This window comes from Acinonyx jubatus, chromosome D1 (genome assembly GCF_027475565.1).
Source record: "Acinonyx jubatus isolate Ajub_Pintada_27869175 chromosome D1, VMU_Ajub_asm_v1.0, whole genome shotgun sequence".
Classification (NCBI taxonomy): domain Eukaryota; kingdom Metazoa; phylum Chordata; class Mammalia; order Carnivora; family Felidae; genus Acinonyx; species Acinonyx jubatus.
In genome coordinates this window covers 6,558,378-6,573,526 of record NC_069390.1, presented here as the reverse complement: position 1 = coordinate 6,573,526, position 15,149 = coordinate 6,558,378, and the positions used below count along the sequence as shown (strand labels likewise).

Here is a 15,149-nt window from a genome sequence, read left to right as displayed (position 1 = left end):
ACACAAAGTGGAATGCAGCCGGCTGTGGAGAAGGTAGGGATGATCAAAGACTTGCTCTTGGCCCCAAGGCGCTCACAGCGCAGAGAGGTGGTCAGACACTGAAGAAGGCAGTAGGTCGCCGATGCTGGGGACAGGCGCGGCACCGGGGGCGCTACAGGAGCCCCCGGGAAGGAAGGATTCTTTCCCACTGGAGGAGGGCAGCCTTCCTGGCACAGGAGTATTTGAGGTGGGGGGAGACATTCCCGGGGTTGAAGTCGGTGGGTACAAAAGGCCTGGGGGTGGACGGAGTGAGGCCTCAGCCGGGGTCTTGCAATGTCAGGCTGAAGAGCTTGACTTGGGCTGGGGGACAAGGGAGCCCTGAGTGGCGTTTGGACAGGGGAGTAACCCGTGCTCAGTTTGCTGAGGCTGGAATCTAGGGAAGAGGGAGCCGGGTCCCTTGTGGGAAGGTCTTCTGGGCCTGGCCATCCAGGCTTTGGAGGTCAGGGGAGTCATATGGCGGGGCCTGGGCGAGGAGGAGTTTGAGGTGTGTGTGTGTGTGTGTGTGTTGGGGGGGGGGGTGGTTGCTGGGCTGCAGTTTCCAGGGCCTGGGTATCACTCTCTCCCCATTCCCCAGACACCAATTGAGCATGCACAGGTGCCTGTCCTCTCTGCTGTCCTTTGAGGGTCATGCCACCCTGCTGCCATGGCAATCCTGTCCCCATGAGGCAGGTGAGGACCCTGGGGCCCCAGAGAGGGAAAGGGGCTGGGTTAAGGGGGAGTCGGGGACAAGGCCATCATCTCCCCGCTCTTGTCCTGGGGTTCCCTTTCCCACCAGCCACCTCTCCAGCCCAGGGCATCCTGGGAGCCTCAGAGACATGGCCGCAACCACAGTGCATCTAGTGGAGGTCCACCTGGGGGAGGGGCACAGGGCAGACCCCTGGGCTCCTCTCCCTGCTCCAACCAGCACAGCTTGGAGAAGCAGCAGGGGATAACAACATGAGTTTTGGAGTCAGATGGCTTGGGTTCGAGTCCCAGCTCAGCCACTTTCTGACTGTGGGACCTGGGCCGTTCTCTTAACTCCTCTATGCCTCAGTCTCCTCGTTTGTAAAAATGATATAACAATTGTCCCTGCTTCTCAGGGTTGTTGGAGGAGTAAATGAGACATGGCGTGGATGGCACTTAGCACAGGAGTGGTACAAGACGAGCTCAGTAGGTGTTAGTGAGCATTTTCTTGCTGCGATATTTTGTGCCCTGTGGAAGGAACTTCCTCTGAATGGAGGGCATCAGGGGCCGTGCTGCCAGTGCCCAGGATGGCTCTGCCCACTCAGCCTCTCTCCTGAGGTTTCTTGGAGCAGCTCCCGCTCTCTGTAGCCCTAAGCCCAGGGCAGTTAGGGCTCGTCACCCAGTTCTGGAGCTCTCCTGACCCTCCCAGACCTGAGGCTTACCCCCACCCCTGGGTTCTTGGGTGCCAGTTCCTGCTCTGGGCCAGGACGGGGATGAAATGCTCATCCTGGGATAAAAGGCTGGCGGGCCTGGGCTGGGCCAGTAAGCCACCCCACCCTCGCTGGGAGGTCCTCTGGGCACCCATGTAAACTGAGTCATGGGGGGCAAGGGGGTGACTCATGTAGCCTGTGAGTGGGAGCCAGATAGGGCAGAGCTTGCCTGCGGAGGGCCGCTGGCCATGCCTCATAACGTCACAGCTCTCAGGGTCCCTCCAACACCGGCAGGACCCCAGCGTGCCTCGCCGAGGGACGGGGTCCGGAGGCTGGACTCCCAGTGAGCACGCCTGTGCCCGTGTGTTCCTGTTTGAATGTGTGGCGTCGGGGAGTGGGGCTGGCAGACCGGAAACAGAGGCTGTGACTCGGGAGGAAAGGATTGGGGTTTGGAAAGGAGTCAAAGCCCTAGAGAGGACAATTTTGGCGGGAATGCTTCTCTGCCCTCTTCTGGCCTCTGGGGGTTTGGCTGATTTTTATTTTTTTTTTTTTTTTTTATTCTTGCGGGACTAGCTTTCTCTTTTTGGCCTGGGAGGAGCTAGGGCCCAGTGGGTAACATGTCTGTCCCGGGAGCCAGAGCTGCTCCGGGACGAGGGACACAGCTCCCTGCCACAGGGGTGTGTACAAGCACTTTGGGGAGTTGTGGAGGCTGCCAGAGCGTTTCTAGCCTTGACTGTGTCCCAGTGACTTTACCTCTTTTGGCTACAGATTCCTCCTCAGTAAAACAGGGGCTGCGAGGACCAAAAAGCTAATGCATGCAAACTGCTTAGAGCAGTGCCTGGTACAGAGCAGGTCTTTGTGCCCCTTTGCTCTTACTATCTGAGCCTCGGTGGCCTCATCTAAAAAAATGGGTGAGGGGAGGGGGCCAGAGGCATCCCTTGTCCGGCCATTGCTTTGGTTCTAGTCTCTGAGATCATTCCCACTGCCTGACTCTGTCCGTCTTTCCAGCCTGGGGGATTTCATGATCTGCTGGGAAGCCAATAAATCAAGGGAACATGGGTTCAGTGGGTTTCTGGGCCGGGTGCCCTCAGGTTACCCCTCAGTGTCTGGGGGATGCGCGTCAGAGAAGTGGGGAGTTTCCCTCCCAGGATGAATCAGCTGTGTCCCTGCCAGGGCCCCTCCCAGAGGGCGGGAGAGGGGTGCAGTTGCCCTGCTGGGAAAATCCCCAAAACCTCGCCAAAGCCCTGGCTGAAACTTTCTCCCAACTCAGCCATTTCCTGTCTTCCCTGGTTTAGCCCCTAGCCCTGGCTGAAATCAGGGGTCCGGTAGATATTCTCTCCATTCCCTGGCCAATCCCTCTCGAGCCTCCTCCCTGAGGTTTGGGGTTCACGGGACATGTGAATGGGAGGTGGGGAGGGGGAGTCTCCTTGCCCTCTTCTGTCATCCTTCCCATGGTGTTGTAAAAGAGAGCTGAGCACGGAGGCTTGTCCAAATTTACTCAGCCTGGCCCACCCCGGGCCCGGGCTGCTTCCTTACCCCAAACAGGGCAGAATCCCCTGTCAGCCTGAGGGGGTGGGCCTTGGGGAGCCCCCGGCCTGGTAGGGAAGCAGTCCTTACCACAGGCCTGGGAGATCCTTCCTGCCCAAGTAGGCTTAGTCACTGTACTCTCTGGGCCTCAGTTTCTCTGCCAGTAAAATGGGAATCTTAGTCTTGGCCCAGTCTCTCTCTCCAGCAGTTGTGAGGCCCCGACTTGTGTGCTTTACAAATCAGATCCTAAGTCCTTGCTGGGACTTGTGGCCCCCACCACATCAGCACTTTCTATCGTGGGGGCTCAGCAATGCATCAGGTGCTCTGGAGTTGCACGACCTGGGTTCAAATCTTGGCTCTGACACTTATGGCTTTGCAACCTGGAACCAATTACTGAACGTCTCTGGGTCTCAGTTTCCTCTTCTGAAAAATGGCAATAATGATAGAGCCAGGTGAGACTTCGATGAGATGGCGTATGGAAACACTCAGCATGGTGCCTGGCTCTCCTCACGAACAGAATGAAGAAACAGGCCCAGAGACAGAGAGTGACTTCATCCAATCGCTCGTTTATTCAATGACATTTATTTGGCACTTGTGCTAGGCCAGGTCCTATGCTGGACACTGAAGATACCCTGTGGGATCAAGTGTGGCCACTGTCCTTGAGGGGCCCCAGACATACAGATGAGAGGTGGGTGGGTGTGACGGGAGCCTGTGGTGCGGATGAATGGGGAAGAAGAAATCCAAGAGGATGAGCTGGGAGGTCTGAGGTGCGGTCAGCCAGGAAAGCAGGTGAAGTTCAGGCACACCAAATGCAGGTGACAGCGTGAGCAAGGCACAAAAACGGGAAAGGCCAGCATGGATGCAAGAAAACAACAGACAGCTCAGATTTCTGGAACAAGAAGGGTGAAGCAGAGAGTGGATGAAAGGACTCGAGGAACTGACAGGGGCCGCATTTGCTTTGAAATTTGGATTCGGATTTTAGTTAATTTACGGAGAGGTTGCTCTGCCCAAGCACTGTGTTAGGCTCTTGGGACAGGGCTGAGACTTAGACACTGTTTGTGCTTTCGCTGAGCCCCACACTCTGGGCCTGTGGCTTAGGGACCAGTGGGAGACAGACATCAAGCAATTACATAAGTAACCTCTCAACCCTTGCTGAACGACAGGTGTTCAAGCAGAAGGAACGGCCTGAGGCCCAGGGCTGCATGCCAGGCGGTGAAGGACATGCCAGTTGGCTCCAGTAGGGTAAGCACAGGCAGGAAGGGGCACCTGAGGGAAGCTGGGGCTTGGCAGGGGTCTAGGTCACGGGCACCTCAGGAGAGCGGACTCTATATTGCAGGCCATGGGGAACCATGGAAGGACTCTGAGTAAGGGAGGGGCTCGGGCAGCTCTGCAGGAGAGCTCTGTAGAGGGGTAGCGGGGGTCACTGGGCGGGAGTGGAACAGAGGAGGCAAGCTGCAGTGGTGTGTGGGAGAGTGGAAGAGAGAGAGAGAGAGAGAGAGAGAGAGAGAGAGAGAGAGACAGGGCGAAGGCAGGGCCAGGAGGCTGGAGGAGAGGGGAGGAGCGTGTGAAATGCTTAGTTAGGAAAAGAGAATCAGGTGCTGCAGATACCAGTCGGGCATCTCTGTGAGACCCTCGAGCGCCTGGCCGGGATCCCTGCAAGCCTCGGCCCAATTTGGTCAAGTGCAAAGCACCGCTTGTCTGAGGGAGGCAGGGCAGTGGACTCTAAATCGGAGACCACCCAGCTCTGGGACTTCCCAGGGCTGGGGCTGAGGTGGGGGGGGGGGGGACTCAACCCTGGGGAAACTTGGGGTGAAGAGGAAGCTGGGGAGGGGGCTGAGCCAGCATCTCATGACTCACCCACTTCCACCCCGTCAGCCCAGTGGCATCTCCGCTCCCCTGCTCCAAATTCCAATTTGGTGAGGCTGCCGAAGGCTGAGTCAGCTCCGGCACGGCACGAGAGCAGCATCCCAAGGGGCCCCTTGCCAGAAACCTTGGCTTCCAACCAAGGCCGGGGCCAGGCTCCCAGGCTCCAGGAGCCTCAGCTGAGCGGGGCGGCCCGGCAAGATCACGAGAGTGAACGTGCCTCGTGGGTTGCGAAGAGCTCGCTGTGGCCGAGGCCCTGGACAAGCATCTGAGGAGGCGGCGGGGGCCAGGGCGCAAGTCCGACTCTGCTCGACTCACCACATGACCCCGAGAAAACCCCTTTTCCCTCTTGGCCTCAATCTCCTTGACCACACAATGGGACCAACATTTCCTTCTCGACGGGCTGTGAGAATCGTACAACGCACGTGGAAGTGCTCTGCAAACTGCCCAGTGGCCCAGGACACTCAGGGCGGGAGAAGGGAGTATAAATGGGAAAGCTTCCGCAGCTTACAGCTGTGCAGGTCGTTCACTGCACACGGATGTTCAACCGAGGCTGCTGAAATCTAGCCCACTGTCTGCTCACGAGACCATATGCCCTAACCTACAACTGCCAGGACCAAGGATACCTCTCTCTAACTGGCACAAATACACCCTGTGGGCTAGTAGCAGTCCCTCAGACTTGGCTGGGTCAAGCCCTTAGCTTTATGGGAAACCACCAAGAAACCGATTCTGACCCTTGGGACGGAGGAGAAGCAGGACTGGCTTCGCAGAGGCTCTCAGAGAGGTTCCCGGCCTTGGCAGTGAGGTGAATCTTATCACTGGGGGCAGTTAGGGGTGCCCAGTTAGGGCAGAGAGGCAATCTCTCCCGGCCTGCCTCTCTCCAGCAACCAAAGCAGGGCAACAACCAACACAGCATCTTAAAAAACACTCAAGACACAGACCCAAGCTGGGTTTTATTGAAATGCCAGGAGCAGGCACATGTCAAGGTAGCGAAGGAAGAAAGGAAGGTGGTGCAGGCTGCAGGGGATGGCAGGGAGGGGCCGGCCCCATGTCCATGGCCCTGGCATCCCCTCTCTCTGCAAAGGGCTGAGTGGATACAATCACCCTCTCCCCCCAACAAAATAGCATGCTTAGGCCTGCAGGGCCTTTGCCCCCTGGACTGCAAAGGCTCCAAGAGGGACCGAAGCGCTAATTTTTCTCTCTTGTGAGGGAGGAGGAGGACAGAACGCGGGAGGAGACGGAGGTACAGCTGGACGTGACGGTGGCCAAGGAAGGCTCTCCTCCTGGAAATCTGTACCCAGCCTGCAGTTCTGTATGACAGAGGGGGGCAGCAGTGAAAAGAGAGGCTGAGGGTCTGGCCCTCAGGGAGCCAGAGCCTCCAGCCGGTGGGGACTCGAATCAGCCCTGAACAGAGGGCAAGTGTTCAAAGGGATCGAAGATGCAGGCAGTTCCCGGCTGACCTAGTCCTCAGAGCTGGGGGGCTCAAACTCTTTGGGACAGAGAGGAGGAAGACGGGAGGATCCATCCCGAGTGTGGGAGGGGGCAGAAGGGGGTCGTCCCCACTTGGCCACACTAGGTCAGTTCCACATTGTTGGCGCGGTCCAGCACACGGGAGCCGCGGGCACTGCCCCCCAGCTGGAAACGACTCTCATAGAGAGTGGGGCACAGGTGCCAACGGTTGGCCCGATAGATGCCCAGGTAGGTGTAGACGTCAGGCTTGTAGGTGAGCAGGCACTTAATGCCCGCTGCGCGGATGGCCGCATCTGCCTCCAGTACACCCAAGCGGTCCGTGAAGTCATCTGTGTAAACACAGATGACCTGGCGCCCACCCTCCCTGGCCCGTGGGCTCACCTTGGCCACCTGAAGCCGGCCCTCGACCACGGCCCGAGCAATGCCAGCCCAGGCATGGTCCAGCTTGAAGCCAGGTGCCAGGTGTATCAGCCACTTGCCAGAGAGCACATGATGGGTGATGGCCAGCTGGCGCAGGGTACTCGGTGTGACGGGCCGCCCGCTGGTCTGCAGAACCTCCCAGGCTGCCTGCAGGCCCTGCACATCGCCCGAGTTGGGGACATAGCCCTGCCCATATGCTGCAATCCAGCCCACAGGCTCGGAGTTGGGTGAGCCAGGGTCCCCATAGCGAGTAACTTGGGATGGTGGGTACTTGGCCAGCCAGGCATCCAGCTCAGCGGCAGGTGTGGTGCGGGCATCAAACACCAGCCAGGGGTCCATGTCGGCTGCCATGGCCTCTGCGGCCAGGTGCTCGGCAGTGAAGCCATCCTCACGGCCGCCTGGAGAGTCTTCCTCCTCCATTTCTTCACCAGGCTCCATCCTGCTGTGAAGGAACCCAGTTAGGGCAGGTCCAGGACAGACCTACAACTTGCCGGACCCTAGCAGGTGCAGCCAACGAGCTAAAACTCTGTGGCCTTGGGCAAGACCTAATGTCCTCAGTTGCCTCATCGTTACAGTGGACAGTAACTGTTCCGGTCTCCTAGAGCTGCTGAGAAAGTAAACACCTGAGGCGGAATCAACGCTGCAAAAAGGTTGCTGCTAATATCGTTACCGCTCTCCCCGATTTACAGCTCAGAAAACTGGAGCTCAGAGAGAAGTGACTTACCCAAGGTCACACCTGCCGTGAGTGTCAGGGCCGAAACGTGAATTCAGGTGTGGGAGCAATCAGCCCGGCTACACCACCGGGTCCTGCCAGTAACCGGTAGGAATCCCGAGCACTGGGATCTAACGGAGGGCGGCAAAGAAGCGCGCGTTCACGCAGCATGAGGCAGGCCCAGTAGGGCCAGACCTCTCAGGCGGGCACTGTCGGGCCCACTTGAAGACGAGCACAGTGATGCTCAGAAAGGGCAGTGACCGGTCCGAGGCCAACGGGGCGGTGGCCGGACAGGAACGCAGGCTTGTGAAGGGCCTACGAGAGGGCCAGCCTCCGGCCCGCCGCGCCCGCCGCCATTAGCGCCCACAGCCCGAGCCGCGCCCCCGCCCAGCCCTGCCCCCTCCCGCAGCCCCGCCGTCACCTCCGGCCTTCGCCGCGCTCGGCGCCGCTCCAGCCCCGCGCCCGGCTCCGCTCCTGCCGGGGCTCCGCGCCGCTGCCGCCGCGCCCCGCCCCCGCCACGGCTGCCGCCGCCGCCATCTTAGCGCCCGCCGCCTCAACAACAACTTTATAGACAAGCGCAGCACGGGGCGGGGCCACCGGGCCGGTCGGCCGCGCCGCGGGGCGGGGCCCGAGAGGGGAGGGGTTGACCCCGGGGGCGGGGCCGTCGGGGAACCCGGGGCGGGACGGGGCTTCGGGGGCGGGGCGGGGCTAACGTTCGCCCTCCCAGGCTTGGGGGCGGGCGGGAGTGGCGGTCGGGTCCGGGATCGACGCACTCCGCCGGGGAGGCTCCAAAGGGAGGGCGCTCGGGTCCTGCGAGCGGCGTCCTGAACGGCGGCGCTAGGACCCCGTGGGGAGCGGCGGGGGCGGAGTAGGCGGCACCAGGACCCGGGGGAACCGCGGCAGGCGGGCGGCGAGCAGGCCCCGGGGCCGGGAAGCTGCGGGCGGCGGCGCTGGGCCCGGCGCGGCGAGAGAGGCCCTGAGATGCCGAGCAAGAAGAAGAAGTATAACGCGCGGTTCCCGCCGGTGAGCACGTGGCCGGGCCCGGGAGGAGCGGTCCCGGCTCTCGGGAGGCTCCGGCCCAAGTCCGGCCGTGGGGGCGGGCGCATCGCGGTGTTCGGGGGCACGGACGCCCCGCCCCCTTCCGTGCCCTCCTCGCGTCGGTGCCCCCCGCCCCCTTTCTCCCGGGATACCCTCTCTCGTTCCCCCCCACCCAGCACCCCTTTCTGGGACGGAGGCGACGGGGTCCGAGCTTTGTGCTCCCTCCCCAGGCGCGGATCAAGAAGATCATGCAAACTGACGAAGAGATTGGGAAGGTGGCGGCGGCTGTGCCTGTCATCATCTGTATCCTGTCGGGGCCTGGCCAGGCTGAGGGACGTGGGGTAGGGAGGGAGCCCGGGGTCGTCTTAAGCAGGGGATCCCCCACCCGTGTTCTCCTTGACGCTTCTCAGCCCGGGCGCTTGAGCTCTTCCTGGAGTCGCTGTTGAAGAAGGCCTGCCAGGTGACCCAGTCCCGAAACGCCAAGACCATGACCACATCCCACCTGTGAGTGGTCTGGGAGCTGGGAGGGCCCAGTGGGAGTTCACACACTCAGGGAAGGTGGGAGGCTGCTGGGAGACCAGCAAAGCCTCAAGCACTGGCGTGTTTGAACTGGGGTGGGGGGGGGGGGGGGGGGGGAGAGGGATTGGGTGGTCTACCAAGATCGGGAAGTTCGGGTAGTGGAGATGGGGTGGAGGTTTTCCAGGTTTATTCTCCTGACATACAGAGACCTCTGCTGAGGGACCAGACATCTGGGCCCTACCTGAATGCCATGTTCCCCCCACCTCTTCCAGGAAGCAGTGCATTGAGCTGGAGCAGCAGTTTGACTTCTTGAAGGACCTGGTGGCCTCGGTGCCTGACATGCAGGGAGACGGGGAAGACAACCACATGGATGGGGACAAGGGTGCCCGCAGGTGGGGAGCCGGGGCCAGGTGTCCAGGCAGGGAAGGCCAAGGCCACCAGGGTTGGGGGTGGTTGGGGGGTGGTCAGGGAGTGGTGAGGCCTCTGGGCAGATGGACTGTGCCTTCCCGAAGGGGCCGGAAGCCAGGCAGCGGTGGCCGGAAGAATGGTGGGATGGGAAGCAAAGGCAAGGACAAGAAGCTGTCGGGGACGGACTCGGAGCAGGAGGTGAGTGAGGCCCCAAGCCTTCTGCCCTACCCTGTGGTGGGAGAGAGCAGTCTTGCATCAGCCTGAGCTGGCTGGACTCCTGGGCCCATCCTCACCTGTGTTTTTTTTTGTAAACTGGGGCTCTAGGGGTCAGTCTGCTGTCCCTGCCACTCCCAGGCTCTCCGGCAATGGCCTCATGCTTTTCTTGTCCCCTCTGAACTCTGTCTTGCTCCTAGGATGAGTCTGACGACACCGACACTGATGGGGAAGAGGAGACGTCACAGGCTCCACCACAGGCCAGCCACCCCCCTGCCCACTTTCAGAGGTGAGCCGCTCAGTGGCACCAGAGGGGGCTGACAGATTCCTCCAGGCTGACTTTGTCCTTCCTGTCCTCCGTGGCCACTTGGTTTTGTTGGCTGTGGCATTTTTGGGGGATGGGAAGGGAAGAACCAAGGAAGGCTTAGAGGCAGGAGACTGCTCTCAGAAGGTCCCTGCCCCCACCCACACCCAGCCTTGGTGAATGGGGCTTGAACTGGTGCTGTGTGACCTGCTCTGGGCCCTTCTCTTCTCTGAGCTTGGCTGCCCGTTGGTACAGGGAGCCGTGGGCTCCATGCTCACTGGGATAGGGTAGGGCTCAGTGGGCAGGGATGGGCCCTGGAGAGCGGCCTGATCTTTCTCTCCTGCTTTCTGCCCTGCAGCCCCCCGACACCCTTCATGCCCTTCACCTCGAGTCTGCCTCTGCCCCCGGCCCCCCCGGGCCCCTCAGCACCTGACGCAGAGGATGAAGAAGACTATGACTCCTAGCGCCCTCTGCCCCCCAGGCCACACCCCCTTTTAGCTGGTTTTAGTTGCTCTGGGGGGAGGAGAGAAGGTAGAGCTGTTCTTAAATTTATTAAACAATTAATAATAAAAGGGAACACCAGTGTCTGTCCCAGCCTATGTCCAGGGCGTTGTGGCCACCTTCCCATCCACCCACCTGCATTCCCCATGCTGAGCTGAGGCCAGGAGCGGTGGTGGGCAGGGTAGCAGAGTGAAGGGAGGGGCCAGAGGCCACGACTCTGCCAGGGTAGGAGCAGGGGTGCTGACAGAAGGAAGGCGGGCAGAGTGGTGGTGTAGGGCCTAAGCCAGAGGTGCTGCTTATGCTGGGGGACGACCTGTTTCGTTGTGCTTTACGACCCCGGAAAGGTGCCTGTGTTTCTTTGGCCTCTTCGTGTCTCTCTGATGGAGGCTATTCTGCCCTCCCGGGGCTGCTGCAAAGGGACAGATTGGACAAGTAACGGGAAGAGGCCTTGCACGCTGTAGAAATCTGCGTCTGGTGCCACGAAGGGTAGGTGGGAAGGAGCTGAGGGAGCAGAGCTAGGTGGGACTGTCGAGGGCCCCAAAGATCGGCTTTCGAGCAGGAACAGTGACACAGCTGGGCAGTCCGCCCCCATTTCTGAGCAGACCTTGGAATTGCGGGGTCCACGAGGCAGATGCGCGCCTTCAGGGAGCAGGGGCTCGGGGAGGCTGAGCAGGAGACGTGGAGGACGGTGGGCAGACTTGAGGTGCGTGTTGCCAGACTCAAGCGTGCTGAGAACTGACCGGAAGTGGGGCTGAAAGGGAGGGAACTTTAAGGATTCCCAGGTTTCTGTCTGCAGTGACTTGGGCAAGGCCCCCCCCCCCCTCCCAGCTGGAGGACACAGAGAGAGAGCAAGATTAGGTGTTAGGCTGTGACGAGTTTGCGGTGCCTGTGAAGCTGCTGGGGAGAAGGCACTGGAACGTAGGGGCCTGGAGACAGAGGTGCAAGCTTAGAGAGTGGATGACCTTGCCTCAGGGAGAGAGGGTGGAGCCTGGACAGGCCACCAAAGGAGACTGAAGAGCAGCCGCCCCCAGGGCCCCCAGGAGCCACTGGCAGTGCCCACGCAAGCGTGTCTGGGAGGAGGGAGAGGTCAGCGGTCCCAACAGCTTGCAGGCTTTAGGGAAGGCTTGCTGGTCGTTGACAGGCTGGGAGCTGGAGGTGAGAAGCCGAGGTGAGGAGAAATGATGCTCAGGGCTGAGAAGCGGAGATGAGAGCTGTGGCTCGGAACGAGGACAGAGGGGACAGTTTTGGGTTTTGTGTCCTAAGGTAGCAGAAATGTCAGCTATAGCGAGGAAGGGGACCGGGGATGGGAGGGGGCGGATGCGTTGAGGTCAGGTTGCCTGGGGCCGACCCCAGCCTGACCAGGGGGAGGTGCAAGGTGACGAGGGGGTTTGGCAGGGGCATTGAGGTACTCGGTTTTTATCTGACAGGGTCTGGCTTCTCTGGGGAAGAGGAGGCCAGGTGGCAGGCGTGGATGGGCCTGGAGCCTAGGAGCAGCTGGGTCCTGTCTGCTTCTCCTCTGCTCCCCCTCTGGTTCTAGTGTCCCTGCTGTCTTTTGGGGACAACCCCAACCTGTAGTACGCGCAGCTGTCCCCACTCCCTGATGTCAACGGGTGGGGACATCACACTACACACTGTGGCCACAGTGTGTGGTGTGGGCCAACCAACACACCTGAGCCCTTGGGACTTTAGGTGGGACCGTCGGGGAAGGGTAGTCACAAGATCGCTAGCTTTCCCGTGGCACTGGAGGCAGGAAGGAACCCACTCGGGAGCCTTGGAGAGGATGATGGTGGCCACACCGGGGTAGCAAAGCGGGCAGAATGTAGGCCGGATGCTGCTAGAAGCCTTTTCCCACCCCGAGGAGCGCTCCTGGCTGAGGATGCGGTCAGCGCAGCAGATCCAGGAGGCTCAGAGATACTGACGTCTGATGACACCTGGACCCAGTCTTGCCTGAACCCTGTATACCTTGGACTTCTGAGTCACGTGAGCCAATAAACATTTTTCCCTCTCGAAGCCAGTTGGCTTTCTGTCACTCGTAACTGAAAGAACCCTGGCTGACGGGGACCATGAATGGAAGGCGGTTCCCAAAGGCCCAGGAATGGGAGCAGCTCTCCCCAACAGTAAGTTGGGCCCATCCGGGGAAGGTGGCCACTGGGGTCCGCTGAGCTGAGGGCGTGCCAAGCAGGTGTGATGAGTCGGGGTGGGAGAGGAAGAGACCCTTGGAGCCTGTTGCTGGGCTCTGTCCAGAGGTGAGGTTCTGAACTGAGAGGGTTCGCAGCGACCAGGCTGGGGAGGATTGGGAGAGGCAAGGAGGCCAGGGTGCTGGGAGCAGCCTCCAGGCAAAAGGCTGAAGGAGGCGCAGGTGAGGAAAGATGTCAGGAGCCGCTGGCCTGCGCCTCTGCTTTCCAGGCCTGCTTTTTTAGCCTGGGCAGTGGGCTGATGGGCATAACCTCTGGAACCAGGCCCTGGATTCAAATCCTGATCTCTCCATTTATTAGCTTTGAGCAAATTCCATAGCATGTCTGTGTCTCAGTCTTCTCAGCTGTAAAATGGGGCTAGCGATTACCTATGTCAGTTATGTGTGCTGTAACATACATACTAATTACTGGTTAGGACAAAGGGCCGATGTAACAAACTCGAAATACCCATGACTTTGAAGGTCACTGTGGAAAGGGAAAGCTCATAGACCACGGAGGGTTTTTGGGGCCAGGGCTGGAAGTGGCCCCGTTGGCTCTTCACCTCCCGTAGGAACTGTCACAAGGCCCCACCTGAGGGAGGCTAGGTGGCCAGACTGACCTCACAGGCCTCTGGGAAGGGCCTGACCCAGTCCTTACCAAGTGTTAGGAATGTAGCCTCCTGAGTGAGGGCAGGGACTCCGGGGAGACAGCACCTCTGGCTGGGCCTGGGCTCTGGGTGCATCCTGGGAATGGGAAGGGTGGCTGGGCCCGGCAGGTGCCACTGGGCACCAGGAGCCGCAGCTTTCAGCATTCCATCTGCAGAGCCCTGTCCGGGCCCATTGATTTTCTCCCTTTGTTCTCTGTTTTCACGGGGGAGCCTTGAGCTTGGGGCCAAGTCCTATTCGAATGCCTCGGTCCAGACTTGGCTGCGCCCTGGGGTGTAACTGTGACCAGTGTGTGAAATGACCAGCAGCTTCTAGGCACCGTGGCCTCCCAGGGCTACCACCCTCGGGCGAAAGGTGTGGACCCAGCCCTCCCTGCTGAGTGGAGAGTCTCCCTCCACCGCGGTTGGAGAATCTCCAACCCTGGGGATTCAGGCAGCAAACGTTCCTCGAGCACCCAGCATCCTCGCTCAGCAGGGAGAGGAGGTACCACAGTCCCCCTCCCGGAGCCTGAAACAGCGTGCTTGCACCGAGTGCTGGGGAGGAGGTCACGGCCCCAGAGCTCACGCTGCTGGTGGGAATGTCAGAGGGTGCAGCCGCCTTAGAAAATGGTTTGGCACCTTCTCCTGGAGTCTGTTGACCCACACGTCCCACCCCCCCCCCCGACCCTGCCCCGGTCCGATTCCATTTCTAGGCATGTGGCCACTGACACCCACCTGTTCATAGCCCCCAGCCAGAACCAACCAGAATGCCCAGCGACAAGAGCACGAATAAATAAATGATAGATTATCGTACAATAGAACAGCACTAGAAAAGGACTGACAGCTGTTAGACGCAACATCACGGTGGATCTTGTAGACGTTATATTGAGCAAAAGAAGCCAAACGCAAGACTACACCCTGCAGTACGCATTGATCGAAGTCCCTCAGGTGAAGTTCAGGGACAGGGGAAGTCAGTATAACGGTACCTCAGGAGGTGGGGGTTGGCCGGGAGGGGGTGTTTTACCACTTGGTAAATGGTTATGGTAATGTTTTACCACTTGAACTGGGTGGTGGTAGTATATAAAAATACGTGAAATCTGCACATTTAAGATGTGCATTTTTATGATAGGCTCCTAAAAATTTTACCTATCTACTGAGCACCTGTTGCACGCTAGGCGTTATTATAGGGGGTGACGATTATGTGTGTTCTCCGCGTTTATTTCTGGTGGGGAGAGACAGACAATAAGGCAGATGAGCGGTATGTCAGATGGTAACGCGTGCCCTGGGGAAAATACAGCATAATAAGGGAGGGGTCGGGAGTCCTGGGGCAGGCAGGGTGGCCCCAGCCATCCCCAACAGGGCTCAGGGGGAGACAACGATAAGGTGAGGTTGGAGCAGAAAACCCCGCTCAGTGAGGAGTTATCTGAGGAGGGGGCTCCAGGCAAAGGGACAGGAAAAGCAAAGTCCTGGAGGACTGCGATTTGAGTCTGTCCGTTTTCCCCTGGGCTCCCCAGCTCCCACTACCTCGGCCACCACCCAGGAGCCTTACTTAGCCGCTAGCCCTGTACTTGGCCTGCCTTGGCTGGGGCGTGTTTCTGTGGCCGCCTCTCAGGGCCTCGGGAGCTTCCTGAGGGGAAGAAGGTAGTGCTGTGGGCTCCTATCCACACCTGCCCTGGGTGCTACTTGACCTGGAGGCTCCAGGGTGAGGGAGGGACAGCTGAGGGATGGGGGTGAGCTTGCCCACCATCCACTGGCCTGGAGATCTGAGATCAGACGCACCGTGTGACCTGTGTGACGACCTCTTGACCTCCATCAAATGGGGCTGTTGACACCACCCCTTGTGACAGGAGGCCAAGCATGTTGCAGCCAGTCCCCGATTATCTCAGCCTGTCTCGAGAAGTGTCCTCATCACCCCCACTTCACAGATGAGGAGACTGAGGCTCGC

General features: G+C 59.9%; 2 protein-coding genes across 5 annotated transcripts; one reads left to right on the top strand and one right to left on the bottom strand.

Moving 5' to 3' along the window:
- Positions 1 to 5,719: 5,719 nt before the first annotated feature.
- Positions 5,720 to 7,973, bottom strand: CD1H11orf68 (chromosome D1 C11orf68 homolog). Of its 3 annotated transcripts, none has more exons than XM_027045244.2 (2): positions 7,826 to 7,973; positions 5,720 to 7,131 (listed from the first exon to the last, which is right to left on the bottom strand). In XM_027045244.2, the coding sequence occupies exons 1-2, from the start codon at positions 7,939 to 7,941 to the stop codon at positions 6,375 to 6,377; spliced, it is 873 nt and encodes a 290-aa protein (XP_026901045.1). In that variant the 5' UTR covers positions 7,942 to 7,973; the 3' UTR covers positions 5,720 to 6,374. The 3 variants fall into 3 exon arrangements, with proteins under 3 accessions (XP_026901045.1, XP_026901044.1, XP_053058878.1); XM_027045243.2 differs by having other exon boundaries at positions 5,720 to 7,134; positions 7,826 to 7,956; XM_053202903.1 differs by lacking the exon at positions 7,826 to 7,973 and adding an exon at positions 7,417 to 7,798 and having other exon boundaries at positions 5,720 to 7,134.
- Positions 7,974 to 8,149: 176 nt separating this feature from the next.
- On the top strand, positions 8,150 to 10,463 carry DRAP1 (DR1 associated protein 1). 2 transcript variants are annotated; one of them, XM_027045249.2, is made up of 7 exons: positions 8,150 to 8,427; positions 8,673 to 8,745; positions 8,853 to 8,946; positions 9,234 to 9,353; positions 9,453 to 9,567; positions 9,783 to 9,871; positions 10,245 to 10,463. In XM_027045249.2, exons 1-7 carry the CDS (start codon positions 8,386 to 8,388, stop codon positions 10,348 to 10,350), a joined length of 639 nt encoding a protein of 212 aa, XP_026901050.1. In that variant the 5' UTR covers positions 8,150 to 8,385; the 3' UTR covers positions 10,351 to 10,463. The 2 variants fall into 2 exon arrangements, with proteins under 2 accessions (XP_026901050.1, XP_026901051.1); XM_027045250.2 differs by having other exon boundaries at positions 8,156 to 8,427; positions 9,474 to 9,567.
- Positions 10,464 to 15,149: the final 4,686 nt, after the last annotated feature.